This window comes from Toxotes jaculatrix, chromosome 18 (assembly GCF_017976425.1).
Source record: "Toxotes jaculatrix isolate fToxJac2 chromosome 18, fToxJac2.pri, whole genome shotgun sequence".
Classification (NCBI taxonomy): Eukaryota; Metazoa; Chordata; class Actinopteri; family Toxotidae; genus Toxotes; species Toxotes jaculatrix.
The window spans coordinates 7088910-7107932 of NC_054411.1; the positions used below are offsets into that span (position 1 = coordinate 7088910).

Genomic DNA, 19023 nt, shown 5'->3' on the forward strand with positions numbered 1-19023 from the left:
TCCATTAATAACGCCTATAAATAGATTGTGCTCTCTTTCACTGATCTTTAGCCTTCATTAAATCAAATATGTTGTTTTCATAAAAACAATTTTCATTTTAAATTTTAAATGTGCACTCACGCTCACGGTTGTCACACTGTCCATTATCAGGACACTTTTAGTTTGTTGCAATTGTTCGTCTTTGTCGTGCAGTTTGTGCACTGTCATTATTTTCATGACTTTTTTCATTTTTGTTTTTATCTATTTATTTTTATATTTTGTTGTCTGTTTCCTTTGAAAACCTACATGTCCAAGTAGAGGACATGAGGCTGCTATCAATGACTTTGTTGAATTTTAAGTGTACCCGGGTTGGGACTGAATCCAGTACTAACCTTCATCATAGTTAAAATTAGATATTGAAAGTTAAATTAATATGAAATTAATAAAACTTCTATATTTACATTAAGTTAAGGAGAAATTAATAATTGATTCCACTAAATTACTGTAGTGTTTTCCAAAGTCTCTGCAGTCAACTTTAAATCAATTATATTTTAAATTATGTAAAATAAATAACTCATAAAAATATAGAAAAGGGAGGGGTTACTTTTATCTTAGATACTGTCTTGGAAACTTCTGGCAGTGTTTATCACGGAGGTGTGGTTTGGATTGATACCGGGGTGTGGTGCAATTTGGTTTGATATAAAAAAAGACGGTTACGAATCAACTTCACCAGCATCATTATATCTGAATATTTTTTCTTTCAGTTAAGGCAACTTGAGGAAAAGTCAGACATGAGTCTCTCTGGAAAAGACAAGGCCGTGGTGAAGTCCTTCTGGGAAAAATTGAGCGCGAAGTCCGCCGACGTTGGGGGTGAGGCTCTCGGCAGGTGAGCTTTCTTTCTTCTCCTTGTCCACGAACTCAGATGTTTTTCATTTTTCATTTAATTAATTCTTCTTTGTTCCATCCTTGTTTGACAGGATGCTGACTGTATACCCGCAGACCAAGACCTACTTTTCACACTGGGCGGACCTGAGTCCTGACTCCCCACAGGTGAAGAAGCATGGTGCAACCATCATGGCAGCGGTTGGAGATGCCGTCGGAAAGATTGATGACCTTGTGGGTGCCCTCACCAGCCTCAGCGAGCTGCATGCCTTCAAGCTCAGAGTGGATCCTGCCAACTTCAGGGTAAGTTCGGTGTAGGAACGACCAATACAGCAGTGATCCCACTGTGGACTGAATTAAATGCACATCAGGTCATTATTAGCCCAGGATCCATAGGCTATAAAATGCTGCCAGATATTGCGCATGTTTTCTTTATCAAAATAGTAAATTTTCATTTATCTCATAACAATTTATCTATTTTTTTTTAAATCAAGATCTACGTTTTTTCCTCGTTGCTGACTTTGAATTTGTTTGTTTTTCTTGCACAATGGCAGATCCTGGCCCACAACATCATCTTGGTTTCAGCCATGTACTTCCCCGCAGATTTCACTCCAGAGGTCCACGTCTCCTTTGACAAGTTCCTGCAGAACCTGGCTCTTGCTCTGTCTGAGAGATACCGCTAAACTCCGGCGATCCAGGAGCATCGACTGCACACAAGCTGCATGTCATCCACAACGATGTCAAAGTCCCTTTTAAAATGGAAGGGCTTTGTGAATAAATTGAATACATGTAAAATGTCCCGATGTGCGTCTCTTTTTTCTTTCCTTCGTGGTCTAATCAGCCCCCCACACCACACACCTTCAGCATGTCTAGCCTATGCACACACATACAATTTATAAAATAACAATAAAACTCAACACATTGCTTTGAAATGTGATTTGATTAGTATTGTTTTCATGGTAACATAGATTCAATGGCGTTACAATTCAATTCAATTTTTTACAACCTCTGGTGGGATTAATGAATGATGGTTGGGGCTTGAGCCACTCATCATTTTACGTGCAATTAAAAATCGTCCATTGTAAATCATTGCTTTATAATGAATAAATGCATTGAAATAAAGGTATTACGTGCTTTATTTTGAAAATGGTTTGGCTCATAAAGGAACAATAGGGTAAAATAAGCCACCATTTTGTTGCACATAGTCAACTTCAGAGCACATTCTAGAGACAATGTGATCACCACATCGTAAAAGACTTAAATGTCTGAATGTGTGCAGTATGGTTTCATGGGCAGCTACATATCTGTGGCACATTCATTCCGGATCCTGCGTTACGCAACATCATCAGTGAGCTGTGATGGAAACTTTTGGATCTGTGGATGACATGAAATGGCCTTCAACAAAATAGGGCCACAAATATATAGGACATTTTTAAACTTGTGGAGGATTGAGATTTAGTCAAATGGAAAATATGATAGGTAATACAGAAATGTATTTGAGCTTGCACTGTGTATGTGCAAGCGTTGGGCTTTCTGATGCATGCAAAGGCTAAACTGGGCTCGAAGAAGGACATTTATCAGCTGTGATTTTACACTGGCTGATAACCATTCCGTTTGGTGAGACAGCCTGCGGTGTCCTCATCATGAGCATCATGAGCCCAGTCATGCAGCTTTCAGCGCTTCCTGTCGTACACGAGCGCCCTCTACTGGATTTATTACTTCCGTGAGAAAACTCACAGTGAAGGCCTGAAAATTGTGAAATGTTCACGATTTTATTTGTCCCATTTTTTTTCCTATGTGGCTGCTTGCAGTAGTCTTCTCAAAATAAAAACATGACGGCCATTGCTTTCATTCTCAGTGGAAAATGCATTATTTCAAGATAGTTTGGACATGAAAAAAAACATTTTGATGATAGTTCTAGCGAGAAATATAGGCCTACATTAAAATTTCACAATATTTGCTCAGTTAAAATTACTACTGTGACAGACTTGTTTACGACGTACGTATGTTCTGTGGTCGCAGATTTGGATCAAAACCACGATGTGAAAAATCAGATTCATGTAAAAGCAGTCCTGCACTACGATTTTCACTTCAAGTAAAATTCATTAGTATTATAAGCACAACGAATAGGAAAAATACACGGACTCATCATGCAGACTGTCCAGTTTCAATATGTTATCATGGTGTGTAATTTTACATCTGAAACATAGTGGGGCAAAGGATATACACAAGCTGTGATGTGCACATGAGTGTTTGTGTGTTGTGTGTGTAAGACTGTGCGCAAGGATGGAGGCATCACACACACCACGAGTTCGCAGCTATCCTTGTTAGGGCATCGCATTCACTACTCAGTACTAAACACTAACCCTAACCTTAACCTCAACTCACACTTGACCCCTGACCTTAACCAGGACCCCAGAGGTGGCACTTTGCCTCACTGGATCGGGCTTTGCTCCCCATGAGGACAAATTTTGGTGTTTATACCGGAAAAGGTCCCAAAAAATTGAAGTAGAAGTAGCGCAGATATACAGTTAACTGCATTTCTCACAGTTTTGTGTGCAAGGGTTCGTCAGATTTCTTCTAAATGAATTCCGGCAGAGTTAAATACATTTTCTTTACCCTGTCTCGTGATGCTTCTTTGGAAGTTGCAGGAAAAAAAACATTGTGCTGTTTGATTTTGTATATAGCAGGTATAAATAGAAATGCTGACATGTTGACACGCTCTTAACCTCACTTAACCTCACTTGAAACCTTCATAATTGACCCCTGAATGAGAAATTCACTGAGCCACACAAACAGGCATGGCAGTTTGATTGCATTTGATCATTTATTCATCATCATTAATCAGACTGACAGAGAATATCCAAGCACACGCTGCTGTCCGTCATCTGCTCCTGCTCCCGTTTGCAGTTTATCGGTATTTCTCAGACAGGGCACGGGCCAGGGCAGCCAGGAACTTGTCCATGGCAACATGGACCTCGGGGGTGAAGTCTTTGGGGAACATGATGGCCAAGACCACAAGGATGTTGTGAGACAGAATCTGTGAAAAGAGGATAATGACAGCTAATGGCCAGTCCACAGGGAAAGATCAGACATGAGGCATCAGACAACCAAAAGGCACAAGTAGTGTTTTCAACGAGATCTAGAAATAAAAAGGATTTGCGCTGAAACCAACATTTGCTACACATCACTAACATTCAGATTCCCTCTGAGACCACTGAGAACTGCTGCATCTATAACTATCCTCATATGCTGCTGCGCCCTGTGAGCTCTCCCTCCAGACCCACCTCACCTATATGACACCATTTTCTTTCTTTGATAAGAGACAACTTATTTTTCTTAAAACCTTTGTCCTAAACTCTCTTTAAGTAACACATATAAACCCAAACACGATAGAAGATGAGACTTCGATGTATTACAAGGTTCATTTTAGTCTAGCTGCTTAAAAATAATTTCGTCGTTCAGCACCATGGACAGTGAGCGCGTAGTTCCATCAAAAAGCCTAACATAAGTCTCTAGTTTACAGAATCAAATTAAGCAGTGGCTGGCAGTAACGTGCTGACCTTCCGTTTTAAGGGTGTGTGAGGATGTTCACACCTATAGTGGGCGACCAGAGAAGGACTGCTGGCCTTTTTATCTGCACGGTTTTAAGATTTTTCGACAGTGCAGGACGACAAACGGAGAGCCACAATTCCTGCTCACCCAGCATGGATTTAAACACCCGTAGGTGAAAGGTAAGTATCCTTAACACACAGTGTTTCACTTCAAACGCTGGTGTGACCTATAAAGCAAAAACTAAAAGAAACAAACAAAAAAAGGCGTTTCAGAAACCCAGCCACGTGTCAGTCACATTTACCTTGAAGTTAGCAGGGTCCACTCTCAGGGTGAAGGCATGCAGCTCACTGAGGTTCAGGAGACCAGCGGCCAGGTTGTCGATTTTGGTCACAGCATCAGCAACTCCACCCATCACGGTGGCTCCGTGCTTCTTCACCGGGGCAGAGCCGGGGCTCAAGTCCTTCCAGTGGGAGAAGTAAGTCTTGGTCTGGGGGTACACCACCAGCATCCTGGGTAATAAATGCGAGTAAGTGAATATTTCAGTAGGTAATAAACTGATGGGGGAAAAAACGACAGCATTTTAGCAGCAGAATGTATCAGTCACTTTGGGTCATATTTACCTGGACAGAGCGTCAGTGCCGATGTCCTCAGCCTTGGAAGACACTTTAGACCAGAAGGCCTTGACTGTGTCCTTGTCCTTAGCAGTGAGAGAGGTCATCTTGAGAGTTGATAGTTTGGTTGAAGTTGAATACCGCGACCAGCCAAGACCCTGGGGGTTTTATATAGTAGGGACCAGGGCATGGGCACACCCGGGCCACCTCCGAGATAGGCTGCGTGGCATTTGGATGGGATCCAAATGATATGTTGCAGCTTGCACGAGATAAACATACACACACAAAAAAAACTTCTCACAACGGCCGGTCTTTTATAAAAGACGAAACTCTGAAAATTCAGTCTGTTCAGTCTGCAAACCATTAAAAATCTAAAGCAATTTTCCGGTAAGGTGCTGTAAAAAAGCAGTTTGTAGCAGCTTATAAGTGTTACAGCATTAAACTGGAAATTTATTTATTTATAATGCTTAGTAAGCAACATGGGCTCCTGTGTGCGAGGTTAATACTTTTTGTTTCTTTCAGATTAGTGGCAACCTGGAAATATGCTTCGTGACACGACCCTAAAGTAGTACATCTCCCTGTAAACAGGCGAACCTTGGGCCTGTTTGCAGCAGGTCACCAAAACATAACACATTAAAAACCAAACGACTGAGTCAGCACCAAAATAATGTGACTCAGAGAACAGATGTGACAAAGGTCTTTTTGTATGAAAAAAAAAATAAAATAAAAAAATACAGACGTTTGTATGAAAAATTAAATATGTTCTATGTAAACACCTGTCGCGGTCCCATTCAGACTGATTTCAAATCAAAGGCTCTGCAATTAATTAATATTAAAGGATTTACTTATCAGCTGATACCAAGACGATGACTGGGGTCATTTGCGGTGACGTTTGCTGCCAAAGCATGGTGTGTTTCTATGGTTTATCTAAAACGAGCAAAGGGTGGATCCGCTCTGAGGGGTGGGGGGGGGGGGGGGGGGGGGGGGGGGGGGGCAAGATAATTCTTAGAGCAGGCTATGTGGTAACCTTACTGATACAAACTGCGGCAACAGTTGTAATTTCACTCTGTTTCAATGAATTGCATAACGGATTTATCGATTACCTGGGTGTCTAATACGGGCTCAGTAGAGCTATTTTCTTAGGGTCAAAGCTTTATTGGACTGTGGACAGCCATTGGGACTTCATGATTAATCCACAAATCACAATGGCTCTCATTTATAACGCTCATCTTATTGGACATGTGTAATCTTCTCATTAAAAACCGTCTCGGGTTATGTTTTTATGCTTATTTATGCTCACACTGGTCACAAACACTCTACCAGCAGATTCGGCTCAGTTGTCTCTGGGCGGAGAGTTAAGGGACGAGGGCGTGAAACAATGGGCTGCGGTTCACATCTGGAGAGACAGTCACACACTGTCAGAGAACACCATGGGCGCACGGACAGCTGTGTCACTGCAGAGGTCTAATTGACCTCTCACTTTTGCCAGGTAAAATCTATTCGACCACCCACTAACGCCGTAACGAGAGATATCTTCTCATTCGCCAAGCAGTGTATTGTAACACGACTTTAACCCACACAGTCTCTCGCAGTAGACCTATTTCTTCTCTGTGAGGAACACACGACGCAGTGGCTCAGTAGAACTACTCACACTCTTACTTAACTTTGCACTTTTTCCAGTCACACAGGTTTTTTTTTTTTTTTTTTTTTTTAAATTCTTGTTAGATTTCCACACAGCTTTTTGACATGAAACACCGAATCCCATTCGCCTGGGAAAAAAAACTGCGAGTATATATATATATTTTTTAAATATTATTAGAATTATTTGTCCTAACGCAGCTACAGAGACCAGTGCTTTCCTTGTCCACAGACTTTGTCGTGCGTAACATGCAAAAACATTTTCTATGTCGAGAAGTCAAGACGCGCTCGTGTATTTAGGGTTTTTCTCTCAATCCCTTTCCCTCGATAAAGAAAGTCTGATTTCTCTACTATATGACGTTAGTACTCTTGGCAGTAACCCAGCCAAGCCCCACGCAGTGATTTAGATGTTTGCACGATCCGTGAAAATCCAAAACACGGAGACAGGACCCAGTACAACCGCCAAAATGATCAACAGGTGCCACGGTTCAGAAGCTAACACCATAGACAGTTAAATTTAGGTTTGTAAAATTTTCTCATTCTGTTTATATCAGTGATGTTTTAAAGTAAAACAGATAAAACAATGTGAATTCTGAGTTCAGAAACATTATGCTGAAAGCATGCATATGTCAAAAGACCCTAACCCAACAACAACAACAACAACAATAATAATAACGTTCTTGTAATTAATATGAGCTAAATTTATTTGCATGTTAACCGTGTTGAGCGTTAAACCCCACGAAGCACACAAGAGATGATCACAGACACTTGGCCTCGTTTGATAGTGTTGGAGCGCCCTCCTGTGGACCTGCAAACTCCTGTCTCTTCTCCAATATTATTTTGGTGGAGAAGGGATATTTATGTATTGCAAGCAGTGCTGTGGTCTTCAGCTATTTGAATATAATGATTCAGGTAAACCAGCTCCCAGGGAGCAGCATGAATCATTTCTGAGATATAAGGGGTATAACGTGAAAGGAGCAGCGGTCAGAGGTCACAGTGAGCTTCCCCAGGTCATCCCGTCCCTAAACATGCATTGATTAACAACTACGCTAGAGGGCAGCTCCAGATCATGGACTGAACGTTTAATTACTGACAGCAATTGTGTGTGTGTTTGGGATTCCCTGTTTCATGTTCTTCTTTAGGAAAACAAGCCTGTCTGGTGGTTTGGTGTTTTTCTTACAACCTGCAGTCTCTGCAGTCAGCCCCCCCCCCCCCCCCCCCCCCCCCCCCCCGACCTCCTTATCACCTTCCCCAAGACAATAAAGCTCTGAAACCACATTTTGTCTCCTGTCTTTTAATGCATCTGCGCTCACAGTGCACCCATCTACATGACATGACACGACTCATTTTTCCCTAAAAAAAAAACAAAAACAAAAACAAAAACAAAACAGTGACAGACGCTGGTTGGAGCAATCAAAGTCAAAGTCTGTTCTCACTGTTTCATTACTACTCAATAATATATCAACATTAGACATGATCTGATTTGGATCTTACATCTCCCCCATGCACAACGGTGTGTTGTCATGACAACAGTCTTGGGATGTGAGGTGTACTTGTAGACCTTTGACAGTTTGATGAGATTAAATGTTCACATCCTCTAATTTTTACAACTTTCATCGTGTGAAAGTTGTAAAAGAAAGTAATTCTATAAACAAAGAAAGAATTATTCTCGCATTTCTTTAACACAAGAAATATTGAAATGCTTGGGTGATACCTTGTTTAAATAAAGTATTTATTTATTTTCTCCTTCTGGGTTTGCTCGGCTCTTCAGTTGTACTGGCTGCTCATCGCATCGACCACTGCAGAGAGAAACTTCTGCCAAGTGGCTTGGACCTGAGGGTCCAGGCGCTCTTGAGTTTGCAGGCGATGGCAATGGTGATGCAGTCGGCCAACAGCTGAGGAAAAACCAGAAACACACCATGAAACCAGGCTGCCTGTACGAGGCTGTATTGATGAAATACCCGAGGACAAGTATTTCCTACTCTGAAGTTATCGGGGTCCACTTGGAGTTTTTCGTAGTGGTGCCGGCTCAGACCAGCATATACGCTTCTGATGTTGTCCATGTTCTTCACTGCTTTGTCCACGCCCACAGCACCACCTTTCCGTGGGCTTCTACTTTGCGTTATTCAAAACAGCAGTCGCAGTGAAGACATCTCCAAATGTACCGAAATACCTCTCGGTCCAAGGGTAGACGATCAGAACTCTGTCAGGGAGAAGGATACAGTTATGTTGCGTTGTAAATACAGTTTTTTTTTAAATAGTTCACATACCTGAACTAAACTAAAAACATACAATCATAGTTTTAAACAACAAATTCTAAAATCCTTAAAACGCACCAACATTTTAATCAAGCATTACTGTATCTCTCAAAGTCAAATTCGTAATTGCTTGGTTTTACTTAGCCAAGAGAGACTCGTCTCTTGCCAACACAGATGAGGATTATTATTATTATTACATATTATTATTACGTGCAATGTTGCAGAAAAGACAAAGCAACCTACAAGTGGTAAATAAATGGTTCATTATGAAAGGATCTTTTGAACTTAAATCTTAAGTAAACAGTAAATCCTGTCAGTTTAGTGTCACACTTAAAAGAAAACAACATTCAAACGCACATTTGTACTCATCAGTCAGGCCAGCAGTACATAAAAAGCCTGTAAACTCGGCCTGTATTCTTGACCAGATGATAGAAAATTTATTCGAAATCACATCCTGTACCTCGCCAAAGCGTCTGGTCCAACCTCGTCGATATTCACTTTTTCCCAAACAGCTCTGACCGTGCTGCGCTCCTTTTCAGTCCACTTAACCATGACATCGGTGCGATCAGCTTACAGCCACCTCCTGTCTCCACGCATCAAACTGAGGAGTGACCGGTGACCTGCAATGACGAGTGGGCGTCTGAGTTCAGTGCACACACTAAAGGATGATGATGACGGCTGTGAGTAGAGTAGCTGTCAGAATCAGCACCGTGTTACTGATGCACCTGATGTTATGTGTAAAACAGTGGCAATGCCCAGCGATGGCCTGACATTCATAAAAAACGCTTTTCACATAAACATTTTACGTCAACTCTCCACTTTCCCCTTGGCTCCGCTGTGACCACCAGCTACTTGCCAGAAGCTGTTAAAGTTAGATTATGCTAAACCTTCATTATCTGAACATTCAGGCTCCCTCCGCCCAAATAAATGATCGAAAGGTCCGCTCATTAGCACTTCATTAAAGCTGCCTTTTCATGCAGCGTCTTCGGACCGTGACAGACGTTCATGTCATGTCCTCAGGTGAACTCATAGAAATAGATAGATAGATAGATAGATAGATAGATAGATAGATAGATAGATAGATAGATAGATAGACAGACAGACAGACAGACATGTATATCTGATGACAAGCAGAATAAGCAGTGGAAGAGGTGTATGGTAACATGAAGTACAGACACTTCAGTTTTCAGCTCTAAACATTTCATGTTCATGTCTTTACATCAACAATTTTTTATCCGTTGCACGCACGATTTTTTTTTTTTTTTTTTTGTTAAATACCATTATCAATAAATTAAGACTACCGCACCTGAGACCAGCAAGGTCTAAACAGGTGAAGATCAGAAGCCAGGCAACTGGAACTTGCACAGACATTTTAAAGAAGCCAGAAAACCTGGAACAACTTTTCCCCCCCTCCAATACGAGCTCATCAAATTATGGATGCTAATGTAGTTTAGTCCAGTCCAGTCCATTTTTCATATCCATGACCAAAACACACCTTGATCCACAGACAAAGCTAGCTGCTCACTCACACACACACACACACACACACACACACACACACACACACACACACACACACACACACACACACACACACACACACACACACACACACACACACACACACATTTATTTATTTCCTCCCACTTACATGGATAGATGAGTTGAATTTACTTAAATCTTTGTAACATAAATCGATAGTGAAACCCAGCAACACGACCACTGAGGTAAAATGAATTAAAGGGTTTGGCTTCTGTTTGAGGCAGTAGCTCTAAGTAGACACACATGTCCACACGTTTACATTAACCAATAATGCGTTGTTATTGTTTTCAAACCTTCCATGCAGAGGACAACTAAGTTGAGTACAGGAGACAGAATTACGCAGGAATGATATAATCATTTGCTTGCAGGATTTAAAAAAAACAATAATTCATCTACATTTTTATGAGATACATTTACTTGTTTTGTTTACTTTTACAAGCAATCACACACAAACAGATGCATTTAATTTGACTTTTATTTCGTGGATTTGTCAACAGTTACAAGGCGGAACATTTCAGGAGCACTTGTAAGACTGCTGCACGTATTTAGGGAACTGCGTCTCCAGACCCTCAGTGGTACTGTCTGCCCAGGGCAGAGACGACCACAGCCAGGAACTTCTGCCAGGCCTCCTGGACATCAGCGGTGAAGACGGAGGGGCCAAACTTGGCAGCCACACACACACTGATGCACTCAGCAAGGACCTAAAATGAGAAAAAACAACAGACAGGGTTGCGTTAAAGGAAACAATCACCACAGAACCAAAGAGGAGAGGAGAGCAGGCAGAGTCAGAGATGGCCACGTACTCTGAAGTTATCAGGATCCACATGGAGCTTCTCGGAGTGCATCACGCTCAGGTTGGCGTAGGTACTCTTGATGTTGTCCATGTTCTTAACAGCATTTTCCAGCCCACCCATCACTGTCTTTCCGTGCTCGGCCACCTTAGGGTTTCCAAGGATGGCGGCGTTGGTGGACAGGTTGCCAAAGGATGTGAAGTGTCTCTGAGTCCACGGATATACGATCAGAAGCCTGAAAGGACACGAATCATGAGGACACATAAATAAAAGTTCCCAAAGGGACAACAAAACAATGACCTGGCCCACAATGACATCAAAGAGGACATAAAGTTCAATGAAAACTACCTTCATTTTAATACTACTTCTAGTACTGCTACTACTACTACTACTACTTCTAATAATAATAATAATAATAAACTTGTATCAGCTGGGGTTTTAAAAGGCTATGTAAATACATTTGTCTCGGCTTACGGATAAATACATTGAGCTCTCACCAAAAGAAACTTACAGTAATATTACATATAATAACACATAAATCTTCATCTATGAATCCAACTGGATAGACAGGTCACCTGCTCAGAGCCTGGGGTCCAATTTCAGCCACATTTATGCTTCCCCACAGGGAAGTGATGGCGGAGCGCTCAGCATCTGTCCACTCAACCATGTTGACGGTGTGAAAGTCTCCTGCGACTTCTGTCAAACGAGTTCTCTGATCACAAGCCTTTTTCTGAATACTAATGTGTGAGATTTCAATTTTTATTCATTACTGAATGCCCCGCCTCCAAGTCCGGGAAGCATCTGATTAGACAAACCGCGTCCTGCGTTTATTGACGTCCACTCATTTACGTCGGTAAATTGGCAGAGATCAGTGCCAATCCAGCGGGATGACGTTAATTGGAATGAATTTTTTATTTTTAAAGATGATTTAGATAAGGGCATCTAAGAAGCCCGTTAAGATAGACTATAACTCTTATTTTAAGGAGATTTCAACTGCAAACCTACGTACACTCAGTTGCCAGTTTGCAATCTAATACAACAATCTTGCAAGTTCTACTTTGATGAAGGTTATAATAAATAGGTGTTGCTTCAACTGTGTGGTCATTTCGGAGGTTGTAGTTTGTGGTGCTGATGACCCGCCCAGCCTATCCTCACTGTTATAATAACACACCTGCACACACATACCCATTTATTACGATTTATAATCCATACCTCTGCAATAACATGTAAATATATAATCCTTGTAATTCCAGTTTACACTTAGCCTGTCTGCACTTTATCCACTTTGCATAGCTTTTGTTTATATTGTGTGTTGCTCTATTTTTATTTTAAGTGTCGTGTTTTTCCACCTCTTGCTGCTCAATGTGCCTTAAATTGCTTTCTGAATCTGGATAAAATATAATACAAATCAACAGCACCACAAACTGCAGCCTCTAAAATGATCATACAACTTCAACACCTCTCTGAAACAATTTCCAATCCATTCAACCAAAAAAGAGAAATTGACTCTCTGAATATACATATATATTTTCTATACATATACATATATTTTTCCTCGATACATAATAATCTCCTACATGTTGTGATTTTTTTTTCTCATACTTACGACTTTATTCTAAGGTGTTTTTGCAGATATGAGAAAGAGAGAACGGTTTATTGCCTTCCACACTGGCTTATCAGTCATTTATGTTTTCAAATCTTGACTTTAGCATATTTGTAGACCTACCCACAAGGCAGTCTCCAAAATTGCGGAATTTGATCCAAGTCACCATCACTGACAGTGACAGTTACGTGATATTTGGGGAGTGGTAACTTTTATCAAATGAAACTGGCAATGAAAACATCGAGCTGTTTCTTTATCAGAGGCGTGGTTTGGATTTGATACATGGGCGTGGTACCATTTGGTTTGATATAAAGACGCTGTGACAAATCCACTTCAACAACATCTTTTGATCCATATTCTCTCTCACTTCCTGAAAACTCCAAGGCAGCCATGAGTCTCTCAGCGAAAGACAAGACCGTGGTGAAGAATTTCTGGGCCAAGGCTGAAGGGAAGGCCGGCGAACTTGGCGGTGAAGCTCTGGGCAGGTACATACATAAACAATATGTCATGCATGCTACTATAAATGTGAAATTGCTTCAATGCATCCTAATGAGGCTCAGTGTATAGTGAGGAACATACATAAGATATTGAATTATTTTCTCATTTGTCACTGATGACGATTTATGTATTTATTTTATTCTATAGGATGCTGGTTGCCTACCCGCAGACCAAGACCTACTTTTCCCACTGGGGCTCTGATCTGAACCCTCAGAACGCACAAGTGAAGAAACATGGTGCAGTCATCATGGGAGCCGTGGGCAAAGCCGTCAAAAACATTGATGATCTCACCGGTGCCTTGAGCGCCCTCAGTGAGCTGCACGCTTTCAAGCTCCGGGTGGATCCCGCCAACTTTAAGGTAAGAGTGTAACGGAAACGTGTCAGGAGAGGTCGTTAAAGTCCTTAAATACAAATGTCAACCGCACAGCATGAACATATTAAATTATATTTAGCTCTTCTGGTCTTTCCAAGTAAACGAGCACCTGTCCAATTAAGTCACCGGAATTTCGTGCAGACTCTCATTCTCAAATGATGCTTTTAATTGGTGCCCCCTTCTAATTTCTGCATTCTTGCACAATCGCAGATCCTGGCCCACAACATCATCTTGGTCATGGCCATGTACTTCCCTGCAGACTTCACCCCAGAGGTCCACGTCTCCGTTGACAAGTTCCTGCAGAACCTGGCTTTTGCTCTGTCAGAGAGGTACCGTTAAGCTCCAGCAACGCAGAAGCAACGACTGCCCACATGTGGCGAGTGATCCGACAGCGTCAACAACCCTGTTGATATGTAGGGGCTCAATAAAATCACAAATATAAAAGATGTCCACCTGTCTGTTTCTTTTTAGCTTTGTCTGGAAAAAAAAAAACTGGTCCTTGTGTCGAAAATGTATTTTTCCGAAGCAGTTATCTGTGATGCCTCATTCAGCCTTCGTTTTATTTCTTAAAGTCATGGCAGTAGTAATCAATAGTTTGCACCTAAAATTTCTTCATCAGACTGGTCAGTTTAAACCACATAATACAAGTACAAGGACAAGTTATCATAACCATGTGTGTTGAGGTCGTAACAGTCCCTCCGATTTGATGACAAGAACAAAGCAGAGTGACACACACTTTTGAAAACACTTAAATGTACATAAATATTCCCTGTGTAACTGGGGATATTGGACCACATCAGATGGTATCCCACATGTAGCTAACATTTAGCCAGTATTTTTAAGATATTGTACAGGACCAGGGCCATATGACAGGACCATTTGTTAATTTATAATATGAGTACCTTATGTTTTAGGTGCACGAGGAAATTAAAAATCAAATTAGGTCAAACAAAGTCAAACATAGGGCATGTGTTGGCTGGTTTTGGCCCACACTTTATCCGGTTGGTGATCTGGTCTTGCACAAAACATACCTCCATATGGAGCCTCTCAGAGCGCATCACGCTCAGCTGGACATATCTGCCGTCCCACCGCATCTTTCACCAGACCTCCGCATTGTGGGTATCTTGGGAACCATCGTTGACAGGACAAGTTCACAGCTGATGTAAGGATACACAACCTGAAGTCAGAAATGACAAAAAGTGAAAATAGCAACAGACACCAACGTAAAATCCAAAGGACACATGATACCATCAGTGTGTTATGGTGAAATGTAAAGAAAAGGTTGCTGAAGGAAAAACAACCAACTGATATGGGCTGATGAGATGCGAGTTTACAGTGCAGACAGCAGTTTTGTCTTAGATGCTGTCACAGGGCTCACACTGACTAGGGGATAATGTATGACTACTGTAAGAGAAGTAGTGGTAGTAGTAGTAGAAGTGTCTATGAGATCCTTGACTGAAGCGCCCTCTGCTGGTGATTTGACGTGAATTAGCAGAAGTCTGAGTCATATTGCTTCATTCTGTGGACACTACAACTACATATATCTTATATTAAAGCATATAACACTTCTCATATTCACGCCCACAATATATTTCCATTCTTATTTGAAACTACATCAGTTAGAACGCAGGTGAATTTTATGCTGTCACTGGACAAAGACAGATATTCATTCTGAACCACCACTAAAACTTTTGTTTCTATTTCCGTCTCGAAAACAATCTAAGCGGTGCACATTCGCCCTTCTCTTATCATTGTTGCAAAATCCACAACATAGTAACATGTGCCGGCCCACCGCCCATCCAATCGCATGCCTCTGGGAGGGTAACAGGGTTTATTTAAAAGCTGCATCTCGTGCCGGTGAGCACAGGATCTTCTGACCCGCACAAGAAAAAATCTACAGCCGACAAAATGGTTGAATGGACAGACTTCGAGCGCGCCACCATCCAGGACATCTTCGCCAAGATGGACTATGAAGACGTGGGCCCTGCTGCTCTTTCCAGGTGACACGCATTGTTCTTGACACACATTTCATTTCTCAGTCCAACCCCTGTAACATTTATGTGTTTGACATGTTTCCTCAGGTGTCTGGTTGTCTACCCCTGGACTCAGAGGTATTTCGGCAACTTTGGAAACCTCTACAACGCCGCTGCTATCATTGGTAACCCGATGGTTGCAGCTCACGGAAAAACTGTCCTCCACGGTCTGGACCGGGCTGTGAAGAACATGGACAACATCAAGCAAACCTACGCCGAGCTGAGCGTGCTGCACTCCGAGAAACTGCACGTGGACCCCGACAATTTCAAGGTATAAGTCTGTGGAGATACTCTAACTGTCGTTGTGTATGTTGGATCTTTTATTTTTTCGCCTCACCCCTCATGCTGCTGATGTTTTCTGATCCATGCTGTGTTGTCTTGCAGCTGCTGGCCGACTGCCTGACCATCGTGGTTGCTGCTCGATTGGGCAAAGACTTCACTGGTGATGTCCAGGCAGCTTTTCAGAAGTTCCTGGCCGTGGTGGTGTCCTCCCTGGGAAGGCAGTACCACTAGAGAGCTGCAACAGAGGAGAAGAACATGCTGATCATTTGTTTAGAGTCTCTTTGTTTTTGTCTCGAAAGCAAATAAAGCATTGAACAAATTCAATAAGTTGCCTGTGATGATGTTCAGACTAGAATGGAAAGTTCACGGATATGTGATATTTCTGAGGTAACTGTAATAATTAAAAACAAAACAGCACCTATACAAACAAAAAAGTCATATTGTTTAGACGAAGACTAAAGTTCTGAGAAGATGTAAAAACTGATGCAGCAAAGAAGAGCAACCTAATTTTAACTCTCACTTGTTGATCACAAAATCACTGAACCTATTATCTGAAAAATAGTAATTATGACGTATAATTTCTATTAATAATGAACAGCTGTAGCAGCAGCAACAACAACGCATAATAATAGAAACAATATTCATTTGGCCTATTCCTTATGTAAAGTAAAAACGTACATGTTTAATAATAATAACAATAGTATATTTATATTTTTCTTTATACTGGATTTTTAAAATCATTTTGTTAAAAACACCGCATTGACCACAATGCCTAGCCTATCATCTCTACATGCTTTTACATATTGATTAAAACTGAGTTTCTACAGTGTTTTGTTTTGTAAAACTTTGGGGAAACATTTTCAAATTCCGTTATCAGCACGCTTGTCATTAACAGACTTCAGAATCAGTTGACTTATAACAAAAGTCAACACAAAAGAGCTTTAAAATGTTTTTCCCCTTTTGCATTTATGTATTTCGTTATTATGCAGAGTAGGCTCAGCTGCAGTCAAAATGAATAACGATTATCTGACTTGTAAAACAGTTGCCACTTAATTTTTTCGTCCATTTGCCTCGGAATCGTTGCAGTTCTGTTGAGTGTGACATTTGAATTGCTGATTTTTAAGTCTTTGTAATAGTAAAAAGACTTAAAAATTGTTCTCACTTTTCACCTCTACTCACAAATGACACAAATTATGACAGAAGAACCAGAATGAAAACATTGTTTTGCGTTTTTGCAGTCATGCGTTTATTATTCATCATGCAGAATAAGCTCATGCTGCAGTCTTCCTCATCTTCTCCAGCTGTTTATCGGTATTTCTCAGCCAGGGCCCGAGCCAGAGCAGCCAGGAACTTGTCCATGGACACATGGACCTCGGGGGTGAAGTCATTGGGGAACATGATGGCCAAGACCACAAGGATGCAGTGGGAGAGGATCTGTGAAAATAAAGGTTAATCACACAAACGTTACATGTCTGAAGATTTTAAAAACAGTATTCGTAAAATTGTGCTAAGGACAGACGCTTCACATAAAGGACTAGCTTTGCCTCTGCACCTTGAAGTTAGCAGGGTCCACTCTCAGAGTGAAGGCGTGCAGCTCACTGAGGTTCAGGAGGCCCGCGGTCAGGTTGTCGATTTTGCCCACAGCCTCGGCAACTCCACCCATTATGGTGATCCCGTGCTTCTTCACCGGGGCAGAGCTGGGGCTCAAGTCCTTCCAGTGGGAGAAGTAAGTCTTGGTCTGCGGGTACACGATCAGCATCCTGCGGGAAACATGTAAATGAATACATGTATGCAGTCAGCGTTGGAGCGGGTCACACCAGTAGACATTATGCTGTGATATTTACCTGGACAGAGAATCTTTGCCGATGTCCTCCGCCTTTCCAGACACTTTAGCCCAGAAGGCCTTGACTGTGTCCTTGTCCTTAGCAGTGAGACTGGTCATCTTGCCTGTCGATTCAGTGTTGCGGAATGACTTGATCAGCAGAGACGTTGGGGGGTTTTTATTCTTGACTCAGAGCGGGCACACCCGGGACCTCCTCCAAGATAGGCTGCATGAGGCGACCCACGTTAGGATGCAGCCTCCAAGAGATAAAGAGAAATCTTTGTTTGGTGTCACTGGAGCTTCTCGGAACGATGCAATCTTCTCAAACTGTCTTGCATAATGTGTGTATGAACTGAAAGAGGCCCAGTGCCGCGACCAGGACGATGCCTTTCAACTGTACATTTTCTATAAGATCCGCAGTGAATGATGGGTCTCTGTTTTTTACAATGCATTTTACATGTAGACTTATAGTCAGGTCAGGACCGATGAGAGGCTGTGAGCACTAACTTATTTCGTACCTGGTCCAGTTAAATTTGATTCATATCCTTGTACTTAAGCATGTACATGAAATTAAAATGTATTTACTGCATCTCTAATGTATCTTTTCCCAGAGTTTTTCTTTTCTTTTCTTTTCTTTTACTTCATTCATTTCTCGGTGTGCTGAAAACCAAGCTGAGCTAAAATTAGGCTGCGTGTTCAGCTGAGATAAGATTTGAAGAAGATCAATGGAACCGCCTTCTCCGCTGGCTCTCTGTTCAGTCCAGCTGATCCTTCAACATTTCTTATCTCATTTACTTTTTCATTTTTTGATATGTGATCATTCAATATTCCCCGGTGACATTTAAAGACCGCTGACCGAGGTGCTGATCCCGGGTTGTCACCGGGGTTCAGGAGCTGTCCCAGGTACTCGCTGTGTTATCACACTGATGGGTTCACGGCAGGCATTATTTTGTCTTAGTCATCTTTGTACATTTATCAGACTATGAACAACTTGCGATCATTTGAATTTTCGCTTGTTTGACTAATAGATTGAGAAATAAAGTGGAAAATAAGCCCCAGGAGATATTGTAAACATTTTATGTCACTAATGCCCCTTAAGACAAAGACTTGGTATCTGTTACCTATTGACTTTGTATATAAATCATTGTGGGTCTGA

General features: G+C 41.5%; 7 protein-coding genes across 7 annotated transcripts; 3 read left to right on the forward strand and 4 right to left on the reverse strand.

Annotated features, from left to right (window-relative positions):
• Nucleotides 1–701: 701 nt before the first annotated feature.
• On the forward strand, nucleotides 702–1656 carry LOC121198762 (hemoglobin subunit alpha-A). The gene is made up of 3 exons (XM_041063077.1): nucleotides 702–865; nucleotides 957–1164; nucleotides 1416–1656. Exons 1-3 carry the CDS (start codon nucleotides 771–773, stop codon nucleotides 1542–1544), a joined length of 432 nt encoding a protein of 143 aa, XP_040919011.1. The 5' UTR covers nucleotides 702–770; the 3' UTR covers nucleotides 1545–1656.
• Nucleotides 1657–3679: 2023 nt separating this feature from the next.
• Nucleotides 3680–5190, reverse strand: LOC121198244 (hemoglobin embryonic subunit alpha-like). Its single transcript, XM_041062238.1, has 3 exons — nucleotides 5037–5190; nucleotides 4718–4925; nucleotides 3680–3901 (listed from the first exon to the last, which is right to left on the reverse strand). The coding sequence occupies exons 1-3, from the start codon at nucleotides 5132–5134 to the stop codon at nucleotides 3773–3775; spliced, it is 435 nt and encodes a 144-aa protein (XP_040918172.1). The 5' UTR covers nucleotides 5135–5190; the 3' UTR covers nucleotides 3680–3772.
• Nucleotides 5191–8380: 3190 nt separating this feature from the next.
• Nucleotides 8381–9770, reverse strand: LOC121198817 (hemoglobin subunit beta-1-like). The gene is given in 6 exon segments (XM_041063146.1): nucleotides 8381–8509; nucleotides 8512–8560; nucleotides 8648–8754; nucleotides 8757–8786; nucleotides 8789–8868; nucleotides 9384–9770. Coding segments are annotated over 6 exon segments (435 nt in total). The 5' UTR covers nucleotides 9476–9770; the 3' UTR covers nucleotides 8381–8432.
• A 1152-nt stretch (nucleotides 9771–10922) lies between these two features.
• Nucleotides 10923–11994, reverse strand: LOC121198046 (hemoglobin subunit beta-A-like). The gene is made up of 3 exons (XM_041061869.1): nucleotides 11832–11994; nucleotides 11269–11491; nucleotides 10923–11166 (listed from the first exon to the last, which is right to left on the reverse strand). Exons 1-3 carry the CDS (start codon nucleotides 11921–11923, stop codon nucleotides 11035–11037), a joined length of 447 nt encoding a protein of 148 aa, XP_040917803.1. The 5' UTR covers nucleotides 11924–11994; the 3' UTR covers nucleotides 10923–11034.
• Nucleotides 11995–13181: 1187 nt separating this feature from the next.
• On the forward strand, nucleotides 13182–14174 carry LOC121198047 (hemoglobin subunit alpha-B). The gene is made up of 3 exons (XM_041061870.1): nucleotides 13182–13344; nucleotides 13505–13715; nucleotides 13941–14174. Exons 1-3 carry the CDS (start codon nucleotides 13250–13252, stop codon nucleotides 14067–14069), a joined length of 435 nt encoding a protein of 144 aa, XP_040917804.1. The 5' UTR covers nucleotides 13182–13249; the 3' UTR covers nucleotides 14070–14174.
• A 1443-nt stretch (nucleotides 14175–15617) lies between these two features.
• On the forward strand, nucleotides 15618–16276 carry LOC121198152 (hemoglobin subunit beta). The gene is made up of 3 exons (XM_041062071.1): nucleotides 15618–15730; nucleotides 15812–16034; nucleotides 16148–16276. The coding sequence occupies exons 1-3, from the start codon at nucleotides 15639–15641 to the stop codon at nucleotides 16274–16276; spliced, it is 444 nt and encodes a 147-aa protein (XP_040918005.1). The 5' UTR covers nucleotides 15618–15638.
• Nucleotides 16277–17337: 1061 nt separating this feature from the next.
• Nucleotides 17338–18003, reverse strand: LOC121198275 (hemoglobin embryonic subunit alpha-like). Its single transcript, XM_041062275.1, has 3 exons — nucleotides 17890–18003; nucleotides 17598–17805; nucleotides 17338–17479 (listed from the first exon to the last, which is right to left on the reverse strand). Exons 1-3 carry the CDS (start codon nucleotides 17985–17987, stop codon nucleotides 17351–17353), a joined length of 435 nt encoding a protein of 144 aa, XP_040918209.1. The 5' UTR covers nucleotides 17988–18003; the 3' UTR covers nucleotides 17338–17350.
• Nucleotides 18004–19023: the final 1020 nt, after the last annotated feature.

What these genes read in the sequence shown, in the direction of transcription:
- LOC121198762 (XM_041063077.1), top strand. Translation starts at nt 771, where the DNA reads ATGAGTCTCTCTGGAAAAGACAAGGCCGTGGTGAAGTCCTTCTGGGAA. An exon ending in GGGGGTGAGGCTCTCGGCAG is followed by an intron (nt 866 to 956) that starts GTGAGCTTTCTT and finishes CTTGTTTGACAG; the next exon opens with GATGCTGACTGTATACCCGC. An exon ending in TGGATCCTGCCAACTTCAGG is followed by an intron (nt 1,165 to 1,415) that starts GTAAGTTCGGTG and finishes GCACAATGGCAG; the next exon opens with ATCCTGGCCCACAACATCAT.
- LOC121198046 (XM_041061869.1), bottom strand. Translation starts at nt 11,923, where the DNA reads ATGGTTGAGTGGACAGATGCTGAGCGCTCCGCCATCACTTCCCTGTGG. An exon ending in GGACCCCAGGCTCTGAGCAG is followed by an intron (nt 11,492 to 11,831) that starts GTGACCTGTCTA and finishes GTGTCCTTTCAG; the next exon opens with GCTTCTGATCGTATATCCGT. An exon ending in TGGATCCTGATAACTTCAGA is followed by an intron (nt 11,167 to 11,268) that starts GTACGTGGCCAT and finishes TTCTCATTTTAG; the next exon opens with GTCCTTGCTGAGTGCATCAG.
- LOC121198047 (XM_041061870.1), top strand. Translation starts at nt 13,250, where the DNA reads ATGAGTCTCTCAGCGAAAGACAAGACCGTGGTGAAGAATTTCTGGGCC. An exon ending in GGCGGTGAAGCTCTGGGCAG is followed by an intron (nt 13,345 to 13,504) that starts GTACATACATAA and finishes TTTATTCTATAG; the next exon opens with GATGCTGGTTGCCTACCCGC. An exon ending in TGGATCCCGCCAACTTTAAG is followed by an intron (nt 13,716 to 13,940) that starts GTAAGAGTGTAA and finishes GCACAATCGCAG; the next exon opens with ATCCTGGCCCACAACATCAT.
- LOC121198244 (XM_041062238.1), bottom strand. Translation starts at nt 5,134, where the DNA reads ATGACCTCTCTCACTGCTAAGGACAAGGACACAGTCAAGGCCTTCTGG. An exon ending in GGCACTGACGCTCTGTCCAG is followed by an intron (nt 4,926 to 5,036) that starts GTAAATATGACC and finishes TTTATTACCCAG; the next exon opens with GATGCTGGTGGTGTACCCCC. An exon ending in TGGACCCTGCTAACTTCAAG is followed by an intron (nt 3,902 to 4,717) that starts GTAAATGTGACT and finishes CTCTTTTCACAG; the next exon opens with ATTCTGTCTCACAACATCCT.
- LOC121198152 (XM_041062071.1), top strand. Translation starts at nt 15,639, where the DNA reads ATGGTTGAATGGACAGACTTCGAGCGCGCCACCATCCAGGACATCTTC. An exon ending in GGCCCTGCTGCTCTTTCCAG is followed by an intron (nt 15,731 to 15,811) that starts GTGACACGCATT and finishes ATGTTTCCTCAG; the next exon opens with GTGTCTGGTTGTCTACCCCT. An exon ending in TGGACCCCGACAATTTCAAG is followed by an intron (nt 16,035 to 16,147) that starts GTATAAGTCTGT and finishes GTTGTCTTGCAG; the next exon opens with CTGCTGGCCGACTGCCTGAC.
- LOC121198275 (XM_041062275.1), bottom strand. Translation starts at nt 17,987, where the DNA reads ATGACCAGTCTCACTGCTAAGGACAAGGACACAGTCAAGGCCTTCTGG. An exon ending in GGCAAAGATTCTCTGTCCAG is followed by an intron (nt 17,806 to 17,889) that starts GTAAATATCACA and finishes TGTTTCCCGCAG; the next exon opens with GATGCTGATCGTGTACCCGC. An exon ending in TGGACCCTGCTAACTTCAAG is followed by an intron (nt 17,480 to 17,597) that starts GTGCAGAGGCAA and finishes TTATTTTCACAG; the next exon opens with ATCCTCTCCCACTGCATCCT.